The following is a 23,194-nucleotide window of genomic DNA, read 5'->3' on the forward strand; positions in this document are numbered from 1 at the left end:
GAAGATTAAATTACTACATTTCACATGCATTCGGGCAAAACGACCGCCTGGGGAGGGAAGTATTTTTAATGTTTGTTTGAAGGGCTGCCCATCACTCGTTACATAGCAGGGCATCAAAGCTGGAAAGACATCATCAAAATCCCACTTCTGTTAATGTAGGCAGAGGCTCTTGGAGCCTGCCGTCTTCTTTAGCCAAATCATGCATCGTTGCAATTATTATTCACCCCTTAGAGCTGAGGAGTTTTTAACCTTTTCACTGACCTCCGATCAGTCTCAGATCCTGTTCCCCAGTCTCATCCTACCCTCTCCTGTGTGTCGGCTCTGGGGATTTAACTTTAACAATGGGGCCATATGCAGGGGCGTAAATTTCATCTTAGAGTACGGAGGGGGGCAATAATCATAAAATTTCTCAAGAGCAATTTTTGAAGGGGTATATATTTATTATAAATGAAAATGTTTAAACTTTTTTCATTTTGTGATGTGGAATATTTATACATTTAGAAATAAAAGACATACAAATGTTTTAATATCAGTTTCATGAACTGCATTTTTATATTCATATTTTATTCATTTCATAATTAACAAAGAAAAATTCGATTTTTTTCATGTACTTTTGTACACCCTTGAAGTAGTGGGAAGTTCCCTGCTTGGGAAAGTTTTAGTGGATGTTGGCTGGAGTACATTGCACATACCCAATATGTCTCATACAGTGGGCTTGTACAGCACAGATTAATTCAGTGTGGCATGGGGGAATTGTAAGTTATGAAACATGTTTGTGTGGACCTCTGGATGGTGCTATAGGGAACCGTGTTATCCTCTTTCCTGGGGGAGCAGACAGCAGATGCTACTGTGCCCAGTGTTTGTAATTACTGTGCTTTAACGGCATAATCTAAAGTGGACTGGACTGAAACTGTGCCCATGTTCATTCCTATTAGCTCACAATTGCATTGCTATTGAAATTATTTTTTTCTCTGCAACATGCCTCATAGTGCCAAACATATTGCCATGCCTGGCAAAACGAGGCAGACTCACTTTGACTAATTCAGCCCTTTAACATCTCATGGAGGAGATGTTCCTAATCAAAACTGTGAACTACATTCATTAATGTGAGATATACTGTGTGAAATTTGAGAGTGAAATATTACATAGATTTTGAGAACTAATCTGCTTATTATAACGTTACTTATGGGAGGAATTATATCTAGAAATACACTTTTCCTTTGCAGTCAGTGACCCTTAAGAAAATTTTGGCTTGGTTTTGTTAAAACAAATAGCAGTGTCATTTAGTATAAAAAGTGCTAAGCATTTATCAAACAAAAATCCTTCATAATCACAGAGTTTGCATGGAACACAAAAATGAAACTTTCATAGCGGACACGAATTTGGATGCAACAGCTGATCTGATTATCAGTGCATAGGGAAGAGAAATGGCTTTGGGAACACAAGCCTAACAAAACCCTTCTCTTCTCATGCAATTCAACTCAGACTAAATCCTTCACTGATCATGGAATGGTGCATTATCATAATCTCATCAATTCTAGAGCACTTGAAATGTGCCATATAAATAAGTAATTATTCCATAGTACAGTATTATAGTGAGACAGTCATTGTGGCTTCATCTTGACACCTAATTTGCTGTATATGGTTTGTATGACTAGATTTAGTTATTAATGTGCAAGGAAATGCCTGCGGACATCTTGTGGCATCTCATACCTTGTCCTTGACTGTAATGAGGAGAAAGCAAGGTGTCTGTTTTTTTTTTTTTTCTTCTTCTTTTGTTTCTTTTAAGTTTACTGGGGAACACATTAAATGAGAGCCCCAACTCACAATAACCCTGATAGTGGTAACAATTGAGTCTCCATAGGAAGGTTACAGCCTGAAACCTTGAATGCGCTGGGGAAAAAAAGACGAAAGAGAAATGCATGGCACAATGGACAGCTCAGATATTGAATTAGCTCAATAACACTGAGGCTAAACATAAATCATATGACTCGAGCACAGTCTAGAGAGGTCACATGGCTAATTTGGATTGAGATTTGGATACGAACAGGGAACATTCAGAAATTACATCTGTTTAAAGTCCTCGTCCCTTGATGTAGACCTCAGCCTGAAGCACCAGGGAAAGGTCGACTGGTGCTCATCCTTTCCGTCAGATGGAAATTGACAGTCAGGAAAAGAGTTCTGTCTTATACTGATGCCCTACTTTAAAAGTGTAATACGTAGGTGTTGGAAAATGGAAAGCCAGTACAGTACTTAATATGTGTGGATATCTGCAATATGCAATATGGCAAGTTGGCACATTGGCATATTGAGTGGAATGCTAACCGTTTGCCCTGCTCCCCGAATTTTCAAAAAGATCAGCGAGGGGCCTGGAGAATGTTTGAAGTCCCAGTAGGAGTGCATGATTGTGGGCAGGAGGGCAGGGACGAGTCCTTAGCAAAACCCTAACCTGGATGAATCTCAATAAATGCTGTGTGAAATTACTTACCTTGTGGAAATGAAGACTGGCTGCTCTCTCAGATTTGAAGCTGCCTGCCGTTTGAGCTACTGTAAAATGTTAAAAATGATTCATTTATTTGTAATTTTGTTTAAAATTATTCATGTATAAATGTATTTAATTAATTTGAATATATATTTTACATAATGTAAACAATGATATATCACGCTTTATATCATTTAATATATTAAAATATTATCTACACTTCTGTTCTTGCAGTTATATATACAGTATACACACACTTAATATATACACTTTTCCTCTTAAGCAGTTAGGATATTCCATTTCCACATTTTCTCTCCTCTTCTCTTTAAATTCCACACACTCTGTTGCTTTTAAGAATTAGCAGTGGGAGTGGGGTGAAGTAAGAATTTGCACTGTATTCCATTACCGATTCTGTTTCAACATAAGCCGTCTTTCAAGCCCCATGAAGTGCCCATGTGAGTCAGTGTAAGGATTTGCCAGAACTGGGTGAGGGAGATTAAAGACTCCTTCTGTTTTGGCTGTGTTTGATGTTGCTGTGGTGGTTTTGTTCGCTTAGGTTTTTTCTGACAAATATCATTACCACTTTGCTCCTATAGTTCTACACACAGCATCTTCAGGGCGAGTCGCCCACACGCCCAGAGCTGCTGGTCCAGATAAGACTCGGGAGGGCAGGAAGGCCAGTATGAAACTTTGCTTCCAGACAGCTGAGCTAAAACTGACCTGCTCTGCACTGACTGTCATTAATAATGGAAGAGCAATGGTAGTCCATTTTCTTTTCAGTATCATCTATACCTGGGATGCGTCATCCTCCTTGCTTTGGTCTGAACTTTAGAGCTGTTTCTCTTTATGTTTCACGTATCTTAATTGGATCAGTCTGAATCCACTACTCAAGATAACTCAGTCTTACTTAGTTTTTTTTTTTTTAAATGTGTTTAGTGTTTTTTTCTTTAATTGCTAATGCAAACTTTTTACACCACAGACTGAACAAAATTAAACATTGCTTGGTAATTGGTTGACATAAACTGGTATTATCTGACAGCTGACAGCTATTCAACCTAATTCATTACATACCTTTCTATCAAAGTTATCTGACATTATCAAGATAAATTTTTTCTGACACAGTTTAACTCTTGTTGAAGGTGTCTGAATAAATTTTGGTTTGACTCTATGATATATTTGGCGTTATTTATCATATATTGATGGATGGATGGATATTGTTATGACTAGTGATCTCAACATTTTTGGACCCCACTGTTGATTTGGTCATTCATGGTTTATTGAAGTGAGTGGGGTGGGAAACAAATTCTTGTAATTTGCCAGCGTCCACAGTGTAGTTGTGTTCATTCAAAGACAGATCTGTTACTATCAGAGCATGTGTATTAGTGTGCAGTTTTAGAGGCTTCACAGTGAGCGGTTAGCACACGTTGAAACAGAAAGGAGATCAAAGCTGAGAGCAGCATTTAAAGAGATAGCAGCTGTAAGCATTTAAGTGGTAAAGTGCTGGAAAATGTTGTACTTACATGTTGGAGCTATGGTGTGGGATTGCATTTCATCAGCTCCTTATGACTCGTAATGGCCATATTCTGGCCACAGTGTTTTAACACAATTGCTTGGTGAAAGCATATCATCATCATCATCATCATCTCTTGCCTGTCTTTTTATATGGAATGATTCGTTTGCTACCACGCTACATTAAGCTACATTAAATAGTCTATTTTCAAACCTCACTTTCAAATGAGACTTTACACTTTCTTTTGAATGATACCTCGTTCAATTTCTCTCTCATTTTTTCTTCTCGTTTTCTGGTTGTCCTTCTCTCTCTCTCTCTCTCTCTCTCTCTCTCTCTCTCTCTCTCTTTCTCTCTCAAATTTGTGATAGTAATCACAGTGCAGTAAGAAATGTTCCTCTGTTTCCAGCTCTTTCTGTGAGCACAGTGAACACAGTCTCTGTTCTCGCGGCTGACATCTCTGTCTGTGCTGTCCTCTCTCTATAGCCAGACAGTGATCACTCAGTCTGTATTTTGTTAGTGTCTTTCTTAATTTGTGATCTTTTACACAGCTCAGGTATTCTGCTGGTTTGTAGTCTCTTTTTAGGTCTAAATACAGCTCCATCTTCTTTTGTAATTTAGTGGCATCTTTCCAGTAAGCAATGTAATTGTGTTTTTGTAGCTGTGTGATGTGGTTGGGCCGGATTGTGCTGTGCTGGTTTGGGTGTAGTTTGAGCACCAGCTGTAAAAGGGCACTCTTCTGCAGGTTCTGCTCCTGTCACTGCAGGGCTTCAGTCTGGTAAGAGCTCACATCACTGCATCTCAGGTGCTGGTGGAATTTCACAGCTATCTTTTGAATATTAATTAATAATGCGTATTGTCCTAATTCAGCTCTGCACGAGTTGTTTGGGGTTGCTCTGTTAACTTTTAAGATGCTTTTACAAACGTGTTTTTTATTTGAAAGATTTCGTACTGTCATTCTAATTCTTTTACACTCATCGTCAAACCACTTTTCATTGGTGTTTTTTGGTTTTCTTTTTGATAATTTTTAAAAAAATTGCACATGGATGCTGATTGGTGGAATATATCTGTAATGTCCTTTAGTGCCAGATTTATGCCTACTTTATTTTGTGGATATGTGTTAATTATAAATTTGTCCAATAGTAATTTGATAGTTTGCCTGCTTTAGTATTCTTCTGTTTATTGTTGTATAAGCGAACCAAGACAGCCATCAGCTTGCATATCACCCTGGAAGAAAATTATGGTTATTTTCCTCGAGTCTCTGTGTTTTGTACCCATTTTTTCTTCTTCCAATGTTGCACACCTTGCTGAGATCCACAAAGTGCATGTCAGTCAAAGGAGCATTACTTCTCTCTCAAGTGGACGTCTGTTGAATTCTGTTCCATATCACCCTGAAAGCTCAGCGTATGAATGACATGAATTGTGCATGCTGAGAGAGAATGCATAGACCTGAATGTTACAGACAGATTCAGACTAGACTCTTCTGAATAGATCAAGAATGAGCCAAGAGCCTGAGAGGATCATGAACCTGCTGTAGAGCTTGACAGGCAGATAACCTGTTTCTGTGTGTTTGTGCACGGATACACACATAGTCTTAACTCCCTGCCAGCCTTACTTCAGCCCTGTGAAGCTGATGAAAAAGCTAAAGGAAAAACTTCAACCAACACATAGCACTAGGATTTCTGGTCAGATCTCAACCGTAAAAGAATTATTTTTAAAAAATAAACAATTAACAATTAAAATTATTTGAAAAGCAATATATTATTTTATTAAGATTGCTAAGCCCATTTGGCATTTTATTTTATTTTATTTGTGTTGTTATTATTATTATTATTTTTTTTTTTATTATTGCTTGGCCCTAATCCTCTTCCGTAAATAAAGGTAAGTGATAAGACATACATCTAACTAGCAGCTTCTCAATGCATTTCTCAATTTTTGTTTTTTTATTGACTATTATAGTATTTCATAATATTTTTGTCTGTGATAATATTTTTATGCAGCTTTAATATATTTTATTTCAGTTTTTAGTAATTTTAGTACTTCAATTTAAATGCATTTTCAGTTACACAAAACAAGTCTTTCTACTTCAATATTTTACATTTAATATGATGTGTTACTTGCTGATTCTTTGTAATTATTTGTAAAATGTACTAGGAATTATTATAATTTCTTTGCCGTGCAGAGGGAAGACTACATTTAAAATTTTCATCCATGTCTTTCATCCAAGTTTTTCATCTAATATCTATTATATATATATATATATATATAAAATTTAAAAAAATATAAAACCATTAAAAGTGTATTGAAATAACAAACTAGAAATTACCAAACACAATATATGTCTAGATAGTTTTAATAAATAAAAAATTATAAAAATAACTAAATGACTAAAACTTTAACAAAAATATAAATGTCTGAAAATTGATTCAAAATATTAATAAAAGCTATAATAACTCAGTGCAAAGTAGAATATATATATTGCTATATATTTGTTATATATATATATATATATATATATATATGTATATATTTTTTTAATCTAATATTTATTATTTATTATTATTGTTTTATTTTACCTCAGATTCAGGTCTTACAGGCATGTATCGAGTTTACTGTAAATATCTAATTCCATTGAAAAGTTATAGCTGTTTTAGAAAAAGTGGCCCTGCCTCTTTTGAACATTTTTGCATCCTTTTGCGACAGTGTCAAAAAATCAAGTTTGTTTGTTTTTTCTTTTCTTTTTTTTTAAGATTTATTTTTGGTGTTTTTGCCTTTTATTTGATAGGACAGTAGGGAGACAGGAAGCGAAGTGGGAGAGAGAAGGGGGGATGGGATTTTTATTTATTTATTTTTTTGATAATTATTGATATTCACTCTACATACATTTTTTCTGCACTGGTTTGGTTACGATTGGGTGAAAAACCTAGGACTAGATCGCAGATGTTTTTCAAAAAATCCAAAATAGCTAAAAATTAAAATTTTATTTCAATTAGCAAAAATGATTTTTAATAGTTTTTCATGTAGTATTTACAATTTATTATATTTCAGTTTTATTTCAATTAACAAAAATTTTTAATAGTTGTAGTTTTAGGTAACAATAACAACACTGGTGAGCAACCTCATAGGCTTTTCACAGGCAAGCACCACTCATATATTCTTCAGAAAATGGCAGATCTTCTTTTTTTATATTGCTGTTAAAGCCAGCAGTACGAGTTTGATTAAAGTGCTGCGCCATCGTCTGCTGAAGGGCTTATCTTTCACAAATACTGTAAAAGTACCCAGCTATCTCTGTGCTCTCAAGCTACTCTTTTACAAAGCAAACAAGAGCAGGAAGTTATGAGCGTAAAGCCTCATAACTACATTTACTGGCATAGTTTATACACGATCCAATCCCTGAGTAATCCAGACAGCAGGTAACAGCGGGTCCCATAAACATCTCGTAATCCAGCCTGCCGGGGAAGCAGTTGAGCGTGCGCTTTGGACGCTGTGTGCATGGACACACTAATTCCAAAGTGAAGCGGGTCACAGCTTACACTTTAAAGTCCTGTCAGCCCAGTAATCACTATCTAAGTCAAACCTGAGACGGCACACAAAGCCGCTACCAGAATGAATGCTCACCCCGCGCTCTATCATTATAACTCATTATGCTTGACTAGCTTTTGTCATTAAAGCAAACATCGAGGGCTGTAATCAAAGATGGAGTCTAAAGGATGTAACAGAGGGGTCCGGCTTTTTAGGAAGGCATATCAGAAATAATTGGCTGTTAGGGAAGAGTGCTTTCTCTAAGCTATGCTTACAAATGCTTTATCTGTATAGAGACTTCCTGTTTACCGTTGATTCTGCTTCTGCATCCACACAAATGGTTATTTTCTAGAATTCTCCATTATCGTGCAACCAGAAGAAGTGTTCGTGATGAAAGAATCCAAGGTTTGGCTCGAGCCAGATGCTCCTCTGACCACCCTGAGCATCTGGACCGGGGTCATCCCATGCAGCGTGAGTCCGAGCCAACGGAGGGCTTTCAAAAACAACAAGCTGCACTCCTGCATTCCTAGGGCTGCGATCCCTGGCTCTCTTTCACATGAAAATGTTTTCATTGTGGGTTCTGTTCCTACTGCCCTCGTCTTTCACTTCCCCTCCCTGGATCACCGTGCAACTGTCCCGTCTCTTTGATCTACTGCGTATAATGAAGCAGATGAGCACAGACACTCGTAATCATCCTGGTTTCTCTCAATGAGGTGAAATGAGTACAGAGTCTGTATTTGGATGCAATTCATGACTGGGGTCTTTCTGTGCTGTAGTGGTTTTAATCAGGCTGCGTCTGCTTCCACGCATCACCTGTTCACGTTGGACGTGAGCTGACTGAGAAACGGTGATGTGGGGGGAACTGTGAAAAGCTTATGAAACCACATGCATGCATTCAGTGCCTGTCAGGAAATGTTTATGCTTGACAAGTGGATCCATAGGTCTGTGAAGAGTGGCAATGCATGAATTTGAGCGGCGACTGCCTTCGGTGGGATTGTGGAGACTTACAATTACACTGTTCATACCTTCTGTGGATTTGATTCTGACAGATAATACTGTCTTGCACTAACAAGTGTAATGCCAGGCTGCCTTGAAAGAGAAGTCATTTTATTTATTCTACTTTATTTTTTTTATTGTTATCCTCCAGGCAAATTTTGACATTTGTACGCATGACACGTGAAGTATTTTCAAAGGCCTCTTCACACCAGGGCAAACAAATTGGATCAACTTATCGGTTAACCTTCAAGATAGAAAGAATAATACCCAGCCACATGTTGAATTAAAAAAAAAAGTATAAGGGGGGAAAAAGCCGTCCTCAAAAGGTTATTATTTCTTGTTTTTTTCCCCCCTCCCACCCGACAAATGATAGAGCGATCCTTTAAAAGCCTTCCCAGCCAGACTAACAACTACAACACAGCGCAGCGGCTGGTCTCAAGGCCGCAGATCTCCATCAGAGAAGGCAAACATGGCCACACAACCTCAGCATCCAGCCTGTGACCACAGGGAGTCATAAGAGGCCATGTGCCCAGCAGTGTATTACTGACAGTATCTCAGCTCTGCCATTAACTTATATAAATAAATTAATACTTTTATTCCGCAAGGATGAGGAAATGTATAATACTTCAAAAAATTTATATTTCAAATAAATGCTGTATTTGATTTGGAATTTCTATTCATTAAAGAGTATAGGAAAAAAATCATTGCTTCTGCTCAAATATTAAGCAGCACAAATTAGTAATAGATGAAATAATAATAAATAATGATGTATTATTATTATTCAATTGCAACAAAAATAATATAAAAATACATTTAAAATAAATACACACATACATAAAATAAATAAATAAATAAATAAAATCAGTATATTACAATGATTTCTGAAGGATGATGACACAATAAAGACTGTATTATTGACTGAAAATTTAGCTTTGCCATCACAGGAATAAATGACAAAAAAGTCCTCTTTTAAATTGCAATGTTATTTCACAATATTTTTTCAAAAATATTTTTCTTTTAATACACATTTGCTATCAGTGATTAATTCACACTCTTAATTGTGAATAACATTTAAGACATTTCATGGCCATATGACTGTAGAAGTGAGGTTTCTATGCCATTTCATGTACACTTGTGTACATTCCGTTTAGAATAAAGCAAATAATGAGCAATACTTTACAGCATTATTAATCTAGGTTAGTTTTCACCTTTGCCCTTTGCATATTCAATTTAAATTTTAAACAGTGTATTTGCAAATTAGTATAAATTACTATTAGTCAATGTATTATGAATGTGAATTACTTTACAATGAACAGTGTATGTATAAATAAACATTAAATGCTGTAATAAAAGGTGTTGTTATTATATCTAAGCCATTAAAGTAATGTTAACAAATTAAACCTTATTCTAGAGTGTTACTAATAGCTCATTTGCTTTAGAGGTGCACCCTGGGAAAGGTCAGTGAGAGTTTATGCAGTAAAACTCCCCACTATCACAAAGATAGACTGTTGTTTTGTTAGGTAATAGATTCTTTCTAGACACTAGCAATGAACCATTTGTTGGCCATGTGCCTCAGGGATACTTTACAATGAACAGTGTATGTATAAATAAACATTAAATGCTGTAATAAAAGGTGTTGTTATTATATCTAAGCCATTAAAGTAATGTTAACAAATTAAACCTTATTCTAGAGTATTACTAATAGCTCCTTATTTGCTTTAGAGGTGCACCCTGGGAAAGGTCAGTGAGAGTTTATGCAGTAAAACTCCCCACTATCACAAAGATAGACTGTTGTTTTGTTAGGTAATAGATTCTTTCTAGACACTAGAAATGAACCATTTGTTGGCCATGTGCCTCAGGGATCTGCTTTCAGTACAGAATGAAAGTTTGGTGGTTTAAATGTAATTGGTCAAACCAGCCCTTAAACCAACCATCTCTTCTCGTAGCTCATTGGCTGAGGGCCTGATTCCAAAGGGCATGGCTGTATAGCCCTCTGCAGCCAGTTAACAGCCCTGAGGAATGACTCTTCCCACACTCTGCGCACTTGAGCTGCCTAGCTAGAAATTAAAGACATGGTTGGGTCTTGGTACTGTAATACCGCAGCTATGAACTGCAACCCATTCATGTTCGCACAGCTGAGACCGTCTCTAAAACATGATGTATTTCCCTCGCTCATTATTTTGGCACTTCCTCTTTGTTAAATCCAGGTGATATGGATTCTCACAAATGACCTTACGATAAGGCGTAATGTCAGTACGATCCATCGTCTTTCATAGACGCCTGTTTTCATTTCACACAAATGTGATCGTGCGAATTTAATACGAGAGATAACCTATTATCGGCTTTGCACGCTGCAGCGCCATACTATAGGAGAGAGCTGTTAGTGCCGCTCTGCCAGATTACTGTATGATTGTGCGTGCTAAGTGAGCTCCAAACCAATAAAAGAAGCCATGCTTGAGCAAGTCCCGCTTCGAACACCACAAAAATCACTTGCGAAAATTAAGTGGAGGTTACAGCATTGCTTTGTCATTTGGCCTAAATCCATCGGATGTTTCATGATATGAGTGTATTTGCTCACAGATTGCAGCACTTTGCGTTTCCCACAACCACAGAGGTTACCGTAAACAAAAGTTTTCTGACATGAGGAGGAGAAACAGGGCTTGGCAATCCTCCTGAGTTCTTATCCAAGTCCAGCTGTTAGTTTCTCAGTCTCAGTGTGTCTCTCACTCATAATGAAACTGTTAGAGAGCCGGTTGTTATTGGGTCAGGCTGTGACCTTTCTAGCCTCTTCTCCACTTAGTCTCCACAGGCTACTAGGAGAACCCAGGGTGAGAATCGGGAGTGTATTAGCAACCCCTGCACCTGGTCATGCTTTCAAAGTCTCACAGGCATATCACATCGTCCTCAGAGGGAATCAAGCTTTACCTGCCGTCCCATCACAATTATCATTAGCGCTAACCTCCCCCTTTTCCCTTGTTATCGTTAAAGATGCTAATTGCGTGGATGGGAGAGCACGGCCCTCTACCCCAGCTGTTTTTCTGTGCTGTTCACCTTGAGGCAAGACAGCTTTGCCTGAGCTCCCCAGCACTGTGACGGTCAAGACTGAGGAAAAGGGGTAAGTCGTTATAGGAAACATGCCTCCTAATAACCTGACATCAGAAATCTGTCAGAGAGAGGTTGAATTATACTCATTCAGACAAGCTTCCCTTGTATTTATGGCCCACAGACTCTTTTGACATCAACAAACTCTCGGGAACTTGAGTAAAAACAACTTGAATCCCTTCACTAATACAAATGAATAGCTCCAGACACTAATTTTACAAAGCACATCATCAAAATGCACTCACCTGTTCCGCCGCAAAATCTCCACCCCAAATTTAGAACGTATATTAAACACTCAGTGCCAGAATCTTCGTTATGCTGTGCTCAGATTCAATTTGTGTGCGTTTTTTCCTTATTGATCGGCCTTACCCGATCAATGCAGGTTCACTTGGATGAAAGAAAAAGAAACAGTTTCAGGTTTGTCCCTAAAGGATTTCTTTTTCTGAGAGTGTGAGCATGCATTTGAGAGGCTAGATGGTGGGAACGCAGTGGTCGGCTTATATCCAGGCAATAAATTGGTTGCAGGGTTGAGAAAGAGACCTCTCTTTAGCCTTAGTCACTGGCAGAAATAGTCACAGCTGTAATTCTCCAATAAAATAATGTTTTTAAAGCTCAGTTGTGTTTGAAAAATAAAAAAAAGTGACTCTCTTTTTCTTGTTTTACTCTTCTTTCACATCAATACTCTTTGTATCTTTATTTTCTACCTTCCTTTATTTCATTTTATTTCATTTCCTTTCATTTCCCTCACTGACTTCCAAAAACTATTCTTAAACTTTGTGTGTGTGTGTGTGTTTGTTCCTAATTTTGGAACAACATGAGAGTGAGTATAATGATGACAGAAACTTTGTTTTCCACTGAACTTTCCTTTTTACCATACTGCAATTGTTGAAGTATTTTTCACTCAGGCCTGATTTAATTCCTGAAAGAATCTGTCTCGTATTGATTGGCATTATTCAAGTTTGGACAGTCAGTTTTGCGAAGGTAGATGAGTCAGATTATTCCAGACAGATTGCGCGTTCCGACAACGCTCTTCCCAGCGGACAGTCAGACTCCACATTGTCTGCTTCGTTTGATGCGTTGCTGGGACATTGAACACATTTTAAGAGGACCTGTCATCAGTGTTTTCAGTCCTCCGCTCACCATCTCGAGATTTATGTCTCCGTGACTGCTCTTGGGTGAATCATTTCAGTCCGGAAGCGAACATGTGGTAGTGTTTAGCTTGCTAATGCTCAAGGCTTTGGCTGCCTGGGGGGAGATATCACATGGACAGCTCCCAGCAGAAGGATTCAAGTCCAGTAAACAATCTCTACGCCCAAATGTGAAGAACTTTGGAAATGAGGAGCTCCCATGGGCTGCCCTCTGTCCAAAAATCACAGAAAGGGCTTGTGTGTTTTTTCTGTTGCCTTTTTTATTGCTTTTCTTATTGTAAGTTCTATTATTGCTATTGCATTTCACCTCTCATGGCCGCCAAGAGCTATTCTCTCATCCCTACATATAACAATGTCTGTGGACTCAACACACATGTATGTGATTACGTTGGCAGGAGCAATCTTGTACTGCTAATATTTTACTAACATTTTGAAACCACCTTCCCCCTGAATACCTCTCGACTTTGTGTTTTCCTTCTAATGGATCGCATTACTGAAGCATCACTCTGAAATACTGCTGTTTTTATTGCGCCGAAACACCCCGAACATAATCAGTCCTTCACGGTCAGTTTATAACAAAAACCGCCTGGCTTTTTTCTTCATCAATAGTTGGCCCAATTATTCAATTATTTATTACATTTTCTTGTATTCATTCATGTTATTTATGTCCTCCATGTACACAACTTGTCTTGAATTGACTTTTATTTCTTTGTATAAATGCGGTTCTCCATAAAATCTTAACGAGCCATCTGTATTTGTTTCACTATACACAGCCTGTATCCTTGTAATGCTGTGAGGCCCAGTTTATTTTGTTTTACTGTATTTAACACAAAACTAACAAAAGGTTTTATCTACATCCAAATAAAACTTTATTTCTCTAGCACTTCATTGTGGTGTTTTAGGGAAGCACTTAATGTAGATCTTTGTTTATTTTTGTTATTCAACTGTGGTGATGATTGGATTTTAATCCTTTAAACTGCAGGCTATTAAGCCTACCGTTTAAAGGGATAGCACAACCAAAAATGAAAATGTGTCATCATTTGCTGACCCGCATGTGGTTGCAAACCTGTGTAATATTATTTCTTCTGTGGAATAAAAAATAATACATTTTAAAGAATTAAATAACTGTTTTCTATATAATCAAAGACAGGAACCATACAATCAAAGGAACACAAAATATATATATATATATATATAATTTAAAAAAAAAATGGCCATACAAAGGAAGTCAGTGGGGTTCCAACTTTTTGGGAACACTTTGGTAAAGGCCCTTTTATATTCCAGCATGACTGTGCCCAAGTGCACAAGACAAGGTCCATAAAGACATGGTTGGATGAGTTTGGTGTGGAAGAACTTGACTAGTCCTGACCTCAATCCCATCAGACTCTTTTGGGTTGAACTGGATTGGAGATTGCAAGCCAGGCCTTCTCATCCAACATCTGTGGCTGGCCTCACAAATGCTCTATTGGATGAATGGGCAAAAATTCCCACAAAAACACTCCAAAATCTTGTGGAAAGTCTTCCCCAAAGAGTGCAAACTGTTATAGAGACCAACTCCATATTAATTATGTATTTAGAATGTGATGTCATTAAAGTCTTTGTTTGTTTTAATGGTCAGGTGCCTTTAAAATGGCTAGTAAAGCCTTTAAAAAAAAATCCAGTTTTGACACAAATAACAGCTCAACAAACGGAGGAGCAGTTTTAGCCTCTTGGAGAGGTGGCGAACACATCCTGCTTTGTGAGTCTTTTGCTTGTGTCAATACTCTAAGCATATTCTAGTGGGTAGATCAAGAGGCTTAGCTCACTTGGCTGTTACACATTTTTGTCTTGTTTTCCTTGTATGCATTTTTTATTTTTTTTTGGCAGAAGTCCTGTTCCCATTATCAGTGATGGACAGAGGGTGGAACTGTAGCCCATCATGAACTAATATTTTGTATTAGAAACAAAGACATGTCCTGTTCTTCTCTAGTTATTCAGTTCTGCAAGATCACACTTCCTGTAACACTACAAAATGGTTGCAAGCCAGCAGATAAGAGCCTCTGTCAGAAACATGTAGGGTGGAGTGTAATTGAATCAGCAAGCCTGCTGTAGATACAAAACAAAGCCTCCCAAACTGCCCTTTTCCACTATAAGTGGAAGTAGCGATGGGCTGAGCTGTGCCTGTTTCTCATTAATCCAGCACCGCTCAGACTGAGGAGGCGCGGGCCTTGCGGGCTGCGGATCTCTAACAGCTGAAGAGCCTGAGGATGTGTTGAAAAGATCCTGCTGAGAGCGTGGGCTACCCAGGTGGGAGAGCCAGCTGGTGGAAGGGTGTGACAATGCGCCTAAGGGGGTGGTGGGGGTATCTTGAGCTCCACAATATGGCTGAAAGCTGTTCCTTCACCTGCAGCCCTTCCCCTAAAATATTAAGATCCTTCGGGAGCCATGTTTCCTGATATTTTATTTTCTCTGGACTTCGGGTTTCTCATGTTGAAGCTGTTTTCTGAGTAGTACCTACTGTATACCCCTATCATAACCATGAATCTCTATCCATCTTATCTATCTATCTATCTATCTATCTATCTACTGAATGGTGCAAAACCCTGGTATGGACTCACGGTGTCATCATTGTGAGACATATTTGAGAGACCGTAAAAGTAAGGAAAGCAGAGAAAGGTCATAATAAAAGTCACAGTAAAACTTCCAGCTTCTAAAATACACTATAAATCCATAGCACTGTTATCAGCTTGTGAAATGTATTTCTGTCATGACAACTCTCGGATGTATTGGCTTGATAATGTACAACAATGACAATGTTAATGTGTTTGGTCTTGGCGGAATAGATCTGCTATGCTGCTGCTGCGGCAGAGCAAGTACCAAGACTTGCTACTGCCGATACATCTACAACATGCTGCAGTGAGCAAGTAAGAAATACTGCTTCTGTGCATATAACATATATGATTAACCCCCATAGCATGCATGGTCACCCCGTTGCAGATCTATACAGGTGGAGCTGGGGAAGGTGGAGGGTTTTTGAAGTGTCCTGCTACTGCAACAGCAAACACTAGCCAAGTATTTGAATGTTGAGCAGCAAGCTCATTGGCTACCGATATGGAGAGAACCAGTCAGCTGTGCCATGTTATAATGATGTCATTATGTCAGATTGAGTTAGACCTATCGGACTGCACCATCTAGAGTTTCATGCCAAAACTTTGGATTTAATTAGATATAATTAATAACTTTTTGGAACTGCAAGTGCTATCACCTGTCAGGGTGTTAAAATGCTCACACAAATTAATTACTTGGTATCCATTTTGCCTGAGCACACCTGAGCTTTTAGCATCAACATAAATAAATAAATCAAACTTGCAGAAGATCTGTCTCACTGAGCAGGCTCAGTAGAGTCACCATCACTTCCAGTCCAAAATCGGCATTCATCAGTACCACAATGCTATTGACACAACAGCAAAGGGCCTGTAGCCAGCAGCAAATCCTCCTGCTTAGGAGATGCTCCTGCTTTGATAGCTCCTTCACATATGCAGATTTCTTGGGAGAGGTTTGTTTGTAAGCGATTTCCTGGGAGACTTCCATCTTGGGCTTAAATAAATAGCGGAGTTGTGATGATTAGCGCTGAGGTGCGCTCCTACTCCCACAAGCAATCTGCCAAACCTAGGCTTCTTCTGTCTTTGTTTTCACCTGAGTATTACCCAGAATCTCTCTCTCTCTCTTTCTCTTTCCCTCGGGTGGGTCCCAGAGCTACGGCCTTGATTGCGCTCTAATTTAGTTAGTTGGTAGTTGACTGTGACAATGGTTCGCCCGAGGATTTTGCTGACACATTATGTCACTCAGGGAGAGGCTCTCTTCAAGCAAGCCTCAAAGGGAGCCTGTCCCTCGAATACTAGTCACACACGTATGGAATTAACGTCGGTTTGAGGCTGTTCCAAGCTGCTGTTCCTGCTGCTCCTTAGGATTACAGAAATAACACAATTATCTCCATGGCTCTGAGCCGTTGACAGAGCAAGCCCTGTGTTTGTCAATAGCAGGCCCACAAAATCTCCCTCCAATATACCAAGCGGTGCCACAGTCATGCGCCGATGGTCTCTTTAGCACGTCGTCTCTATACGTCTGTCTCTCTTGCTGTTTTTCTATCTCACCTGTCTCTCTCTATTCCTTTTCCATTTTCTCCTACCTTCATTTTTCTCTTCTCATCCCTCCCTCCCTCCCTCCCTCGTTTTTTATATGTCATGCTATAAAAAGGAAGTCTGACATGCATCAGTGTCTTGGTTTAATCGTGACACATCTGCCATGATCTAGCGTTTCTCTGTCCTTATGCTTTCCACCCTTGATCTGTTATCGAGGAGCCATATGTATAATTACCTTATAGAGAGGAACATATGTCATTTTTATTGCTACAGCGGGAGCTCATAAAAAGTGTGGTCCAAAGCACAGGAGTCATGCTTTTCATTTTGGTTAGCCGTATGACAAGACCACATCCAAAATAATACAATCCATTCTTCTGATACAGTTTTTAGGCTTTGTTTTTTGTTATTAGCAATGCTCGCTTAGGTGGGCACCACTTTTCCTCAAACGTATGACTTAGATGAAGTATCTAATTTGGCAGTTCTGTTATCATTCACGCCCCCTTGTGTCATTCCAAACTCGTGTGACTGACTTTCTTTTGAGAAACGCAAATGATATTCTGAAGAATGTTTCAGTTGTTTTGGCCACACAATGAATGTCGACAGCAGTCAACTTTAAAAATACAAAAAAGACAAAGGTAGTGTGAAATGGCTCGATTATTCATCTCTGATCACAGAAATATTGGGTTTTTATCTTGTGCCATTAAGCAAGCACCTAGGAACCAGCCAGAACACCTTAGCAGCAGCATAACAATGTGATAAGTGCCACTCAGTACAACTGGCAACCTTTCAAAACACCATAAAATATGGTGGTGGTTTCTTAAAAAAATTCAAAAATCTAGTTCTTTTTCCTGTAATCACAGTTTGTGCAGTCATTCTGTTTATGCTTGATGTCTGAAATTTGTTAAACCCTCAGCGTCTGCAAATGTCTACCCCCCCCCCTCCCCCCCCCACACACACACACAAAAAAAAAGATGCATTTACTGGTTTTGATAATTAATGCTTACCCTCTGGTTCTGTCTCTTTGCTTTCAGTGAAAAAGGACGTGGAAGAAACAGATGACAGGATGACACAATTCAAGAAAAAAGCAAAAGAGCTGCGAATTCTGGATGCCAAGACAGCCCAGAATCTGTGTAAGTTATCAGCATTCCATATCATCTGTGTCCCCTAACACCCAGACAAGAGCCTCCAGATCTGTGTTTTTTGTTCTTCCTTCCAAAGAAGTTACATTTGACTCTAAAGAATTGTCTCTTTTATTATTATTTTTTTTTTTAAGAGAAGTCCTAGGTATTTTTTGCTCCATACTGGAAAAGATGGATCTAAGCAACTTTCTCTGTACTGAAAGCAGTTCAGGCTGTTGAATCTATAGACGCAATGTTGTCAGGCTTTGACTGACACTTTTCCTCTGTTCTCTTCTGTTTGTTTGTTTTCTTGTTCCTACATATCATGTCAGTTTTGAATTTCCTCTTATCCTCTTGTATTGTCAAGCAGCATTCGTCAGTATTTGCTCTTCCTGCAACAGGTTTTGTGGATGCTGTTTTTTGATAATGGATTCTACCCGATTCCTCTGATATCAGTTGTATCGTAAACACATAGGAGGATAACAGGAAAAAGGACAAAGCATTTTATTTGTTTCTGCCTCATCCTAACCACAGACAAAGCAAAACATTCCCCCCAAACCAAGGGTACTTCCATCTGGGACATTGATTGTTTTGATTGATTCATTCATTCTTGTCCCAACATGTAAATAAAAACCAATGGCGAGTAGAATTTATTTACTTAAATAAAACACAATACATTTATTTATCAAAATCAGTTTAATTAAATTGGGCCATTTTTACAGTTCTACTTTGTCTTTACCCCATGACACTGAAACACTGAGTTTGACTCTCTACTGGACAAAAATAACTACCGTTTGGACTGAACACATCTTGTTTTGTAGCCCGTATTGATCAGCCTGCCAGACCCTCCTGTCATTTAGTAACTCTGTCTCTCTTCCACTGCAACTTTTTCTCCCGCTCTTGAATCTTCAGGGAAGAGACTATGTGTGTGTGTGTGTGTGTGTGTATGAATTCATTGTGTTCTCAAGAGTTCCTGCGACTCTTTGGACTCTGATTGATGAAAGCAGCATGAGAATGCAATTTTATTCTTCTTTGGAAATGTTGGCTTCTTTGTCTTGGAGAGGAGAACACCTTAGATATACAATATCACACTTCATGAAATATTCATAGCAAATGCTAAAATAACCAGCCACCTGAGTGTATGTCCTACCCATGCTTGTTTTCATCCTTGCCGGAAGAGTACTTGGATTCCAATTGAATACATCAATGCACTTTAAATGTGCGAATAGAGTAAGATGAAGCTCTAAGTCTGGCTACACAGCTGCTGTTGAAGAACATATTTTAAGCCACATTATCCAAATTTTGGTTTAACATGGATAATAAAAATATAACTAGGTGTGTGCATTTTCAGACATAAATTGTGCTTGTACTTCTCTATAATGATTCTTGGGGGATTTCCTGGACATATGCAGTTACTAGAGTTTTATATGGGGTTGCTGAATGGCTCATGAATTTCTGGTCCCTAGATATGGCTTGGATAAATTAATTCATGGATTTGTTTGTTTGATTGTTTCTTGTTTGTCATAAAAACATTGTGAGTCTCATTGCTTAGAACAGTATTAGCACACTTCTTTTTTAACAAAACTGCACAGTGTAATGTATCATTCATATCTTGGAATGAGGTATTCACTGAAGGCTAATACAATATGTACTGTTAGAATTTATTCAAATCCTTAACACTTACCATGAGCAGTGATAATAGAGATGCTTGTGTCAGTCAGTACTAATGCAACAAAAGGGGTGCCATTTTCATGAATCATGTAACATGCTCATATAACATGCAGCAAGGGTAGATGACATCAAGGTCAGGTTTGTGTGTGTTTTCTTTTTTCTTCTCTTCTTTTCTTCTTTGATTAGAGCTGGAGCAGATGGAGATGGCCCTAACAGAAAAGATGCCAGTGACATTTCTCTCTTCCCCTCATTCACTCACTTTCACATTCTCGTTCTCTCATTCTCATTTCTGCTAGTTACCCTGCCTTTGATGCAGCACACATGCATTCTGTACCACACACATCACTTCAGGCTTTGGAGTAACTAATGCTAGAACACGAGTGGGAGTGCTGTTACACATTCACTTCAGCCACAAATCTGTCATCTCTTACAGAGAAAGGAAAGGGGAGGTGGGGACAGGAAAGCAGAAAGAGATTGTGTAAAAGAATCTTAAATGCCAAACTATTTTATTTTTATTTTTGTGAAAAGGGGCCTCAATGTCAGGGTTGATCCAGGGTTGTGAAAATGACCCAAGGTACTTGTGCAACTCAATTCAGCTCTTTACTTGGACAAGAGAGCGTTACTCATACCCCCAGGTATCTATTGCTGTCTTCCCCTCATGCTGAGAGTACGGTCTGTGGGCTGACTGGACAATGCCCACACTTTCATTTTTTGGCCATGAAATTCTAGGAAAACTTGCTGAGTTCATTGATCCTGGGGGGGCTGTGAGCAATCCCACACAGACACACACATGATCCCACACATCACTGTGAGTGTAAAGAGAAGCTGGATATTTGTTCTGCTACTTTGGACCCGGGGCCCAGGTGTGGCTCCGTGCACAGCTGAAACAATAATCCAGATGTGACAAGGAGGCTGTGAATCTCACGAGTGCAGTTAACGTAGGAGGAACTGAGCAAAGCAGGCAACCGCTACATGAAGTCATGCTCCTCTATTAACACAGAGATACCCAGCAGAGCTCTGTGGTCCATTAGATGTTTAACAATCCCAGCATTCTGTTCCCTTCCTTGGTCCAACTCCAGAAGAGTCACGTCGACCCTCCGTCAGCATTCCTTTTTTACACATGTAGCAGACTGCATTTAAAACAAAGTGAGCGTTGCTATAAATTATGCTCGTGTGTGGAGGTGGTTTAGTATAGATAGCATTTTTATATATGGGGCGGAAGTGCTCTCTTTGCTTAATGCTTGCAATTTGGCGGACTTGCCAGGTTTGCTGTGTTGAAAAAAAATACAAAATGTGACTAAATCCCCGGGCTGATGAGTACGAGTGGATATGAACGGAAATGAATTATGGGATGCATCTGTCATGGACAAACTTGTTATAGGAAAAACTCAGGATAATTCACTCACTGTGAATGTGTAAATTATGCTAATGAATCAACAGATGAGGCGAAAGCATTTGTCGTCCAATAATTATTTTTTTTTTGCAGCAAATATGATAAGTTCTGACTGGGGGTTGTTAAACTCACCACATTCAGTGACTAACCATTTGTTTGTTTATTGGCATGTGATACTCTTGATTATTGGCTCATCATGCTACTGATGGCTGCATCATTAGCATATCCCTATAGCCAGGCTGTATTGTGTTGTTAGGCTAGTTTTAAAACCTTGTTGCGTGTTTTGGCAAACCGAAGCTACAATAAGAATGTCTTCCTATGCCATTGTGTCCGGTTTTTGCCAGATGAGCCCCCTGCTCTGAAATCCTGCTGTGTTTGCTCTACCTTCATCTTCAGCAAATAAAAAAGCACAGAACACTCCTTTCTCCGAAGAAACCGGCATATTGTCACACGCAGATGGCCGACTAATGAATTGAAGAAAATAGAGCATAGTTTCACAGAGACTCACTCAATCAGCTGGTGGGAATGGTAGTTTATTAAATCACTGTTCATCAGAAGTTGGACCTCGTTCACCTGCACACCAGAGAGCTGGATGGTGGGGTCAGGCAGAAGGGCCTTCGCATTCATTGACTGATGCAATTCAGAGGAATCTGACCAAATAAATACTTATTTCAGAGAACAGACTATCACGTATCATCTTCAGTAGATCCACTCAGCCATGCATTCCCATCAAACATTCGCTGAAATAGCTTAGAGGTAGGTGGTACAAAACAAGAGCAACCCCTTGAACGCTTTTTGTACTGGGATAATTTCCCAGAACAAATCAGGTTCTGCTCGGCATTGTTTCCAGACACTACTGGAAAACTCTTGACTGTTTTAATCTACGTAAATGTTAAGGTAATTTTAACCTCAATGCAGTGACTGCTTCATACAGAAATGTACAATTATGTTTGGTCCCCCACTGATGCGCACTATAAGCTATATGCTATAATTACAGACTATTCTTTCCTCAGAAGCGATGGAGGTTATCAAATTCAGCTGTTGGGTAAATTGCTCCTGTGGTTCTCTGCATTTCAACCTGGGTGAAAGTGTAAGATGTGCAGTCATTATCTGGTGATAGGGCCCCAAATCTGAGGTTGTTTTAGCTGCTTTTATTGTTGCCAGAAAATTGTGTTTCTCTTTCACTTCCAATTGCCCCGAAGTAGAACAAACACTCAAATGGTGTTTTTACCATCCACCTGAGAATGTATTGACATTGTCCCATGGTCATTTCTGAGGGAGGCCCTGTTGAGCACTCTAACATTCTAAACCAGTGTTTCCCAACCTTTTTTTAGTCGCGGCACCCTTTGGAAATTTTAACAAACTTGTGGCACCCTACAAAATTAATTTTGTCACAATATTTGAATTTCTAACTTCGATGTGATAATTTGAAAAGTATAGATATTCGGTACAACAGGGAATAACTGCAGAATATAATGTCATACAGATATTTTTAATATTATTAAAACATTTTGTCCATCAATGGTGGCAATCAGTAGGCTAATTTCTAATGAAGAGAACAATTTATATGACAGATTTTAATGTAGGCTTTTATACATATGTAAACATTATTTAATTACCATTATAGCTAGCTATCTCACAAATTTTTTTTATTTTACAGTGGGGTAATTTTGGTAGCTTGATTTCAAACTTTGAATTAAATAAAAAATTACAAGTAAGCAGTCAGTAATAAAATAAGAACAAATAAAGAAATTAATAATGATAGCACAAATAAAAATTAAAAAAGGATTTTTTACACGGCACCCTGCTCTCGACAGACGGCACCCCGGTTGGGAAACATTGGGCTAGTACATACATCTAACTAGCAGCTTCTCAATGCATTTCTCAATTTTTGAGAAATGCCGCGGCACCCCGGTTGGGAAACACTGTTCTAAACTACAGGGCCAGAAAATAACTCCTCCATTTTTTTTCTCCTCTTTTTTTTTTCCAAACAGCAATTTTCCTGGGATCATTCCGGCTGCCTTATGAAGAGATCCGGGATATCGTGCTGCAGGTGGATGAGGAGAGGCTAAGTGAAGCACTAATCCAGGTGAGTTGTGTGTGCATAGGCACTTTCACATATAATGCAGCTTGA

General features: G+C 38.7%; 1 protein-coding gene across 1 annotated transcript in view; it reads left to right on the forward strand.

The window, feature by feature from the left end:
• LOC107740173 (protein diaphanous homolog 2-like) overlaps nucleotides 1–23,194 on the forward strand; it is a 429,112-nt gene that overhangs the window by 231,180 nt on the left and 174,738 nt on the right. Inside the window, exons 22-23 of the mRNA XM_016552518.1 lie at nucleotides 17,910–18,008; nucleotides 23,055–23,149. Coding sequence (XP_016408004.1) covers nucleotides 17,910–18,008; nucleotides 23,055–23,149 — 194 coding nt within the window. The remainder of the gene's footprint in view (nucleotides 1–17,909; nucleotides 18,009–23,054; nucleotides 23,150–23,194) is intronic.

The sequence above is a fragment of the Sinocyclocheilus rhinocerous genome, unplaced genomic scaffold (assembly GCF_001515625.1).
Source record: "Sinocyclocheilus rhinocerous isolate Xijiao unplaced genomic scaffold, SAMN03320098_v1.1 scaffold584, whole genome shotgun sequence".
In the NCBI taxonomy this organism is placed as follows: Eukaryota; Metazoa; Chordata; class Actinopteri; order Cypriniformes; family Cyprinidae; genus Sinocyclocheilus; species Sinocyclocheilus rhinocerous.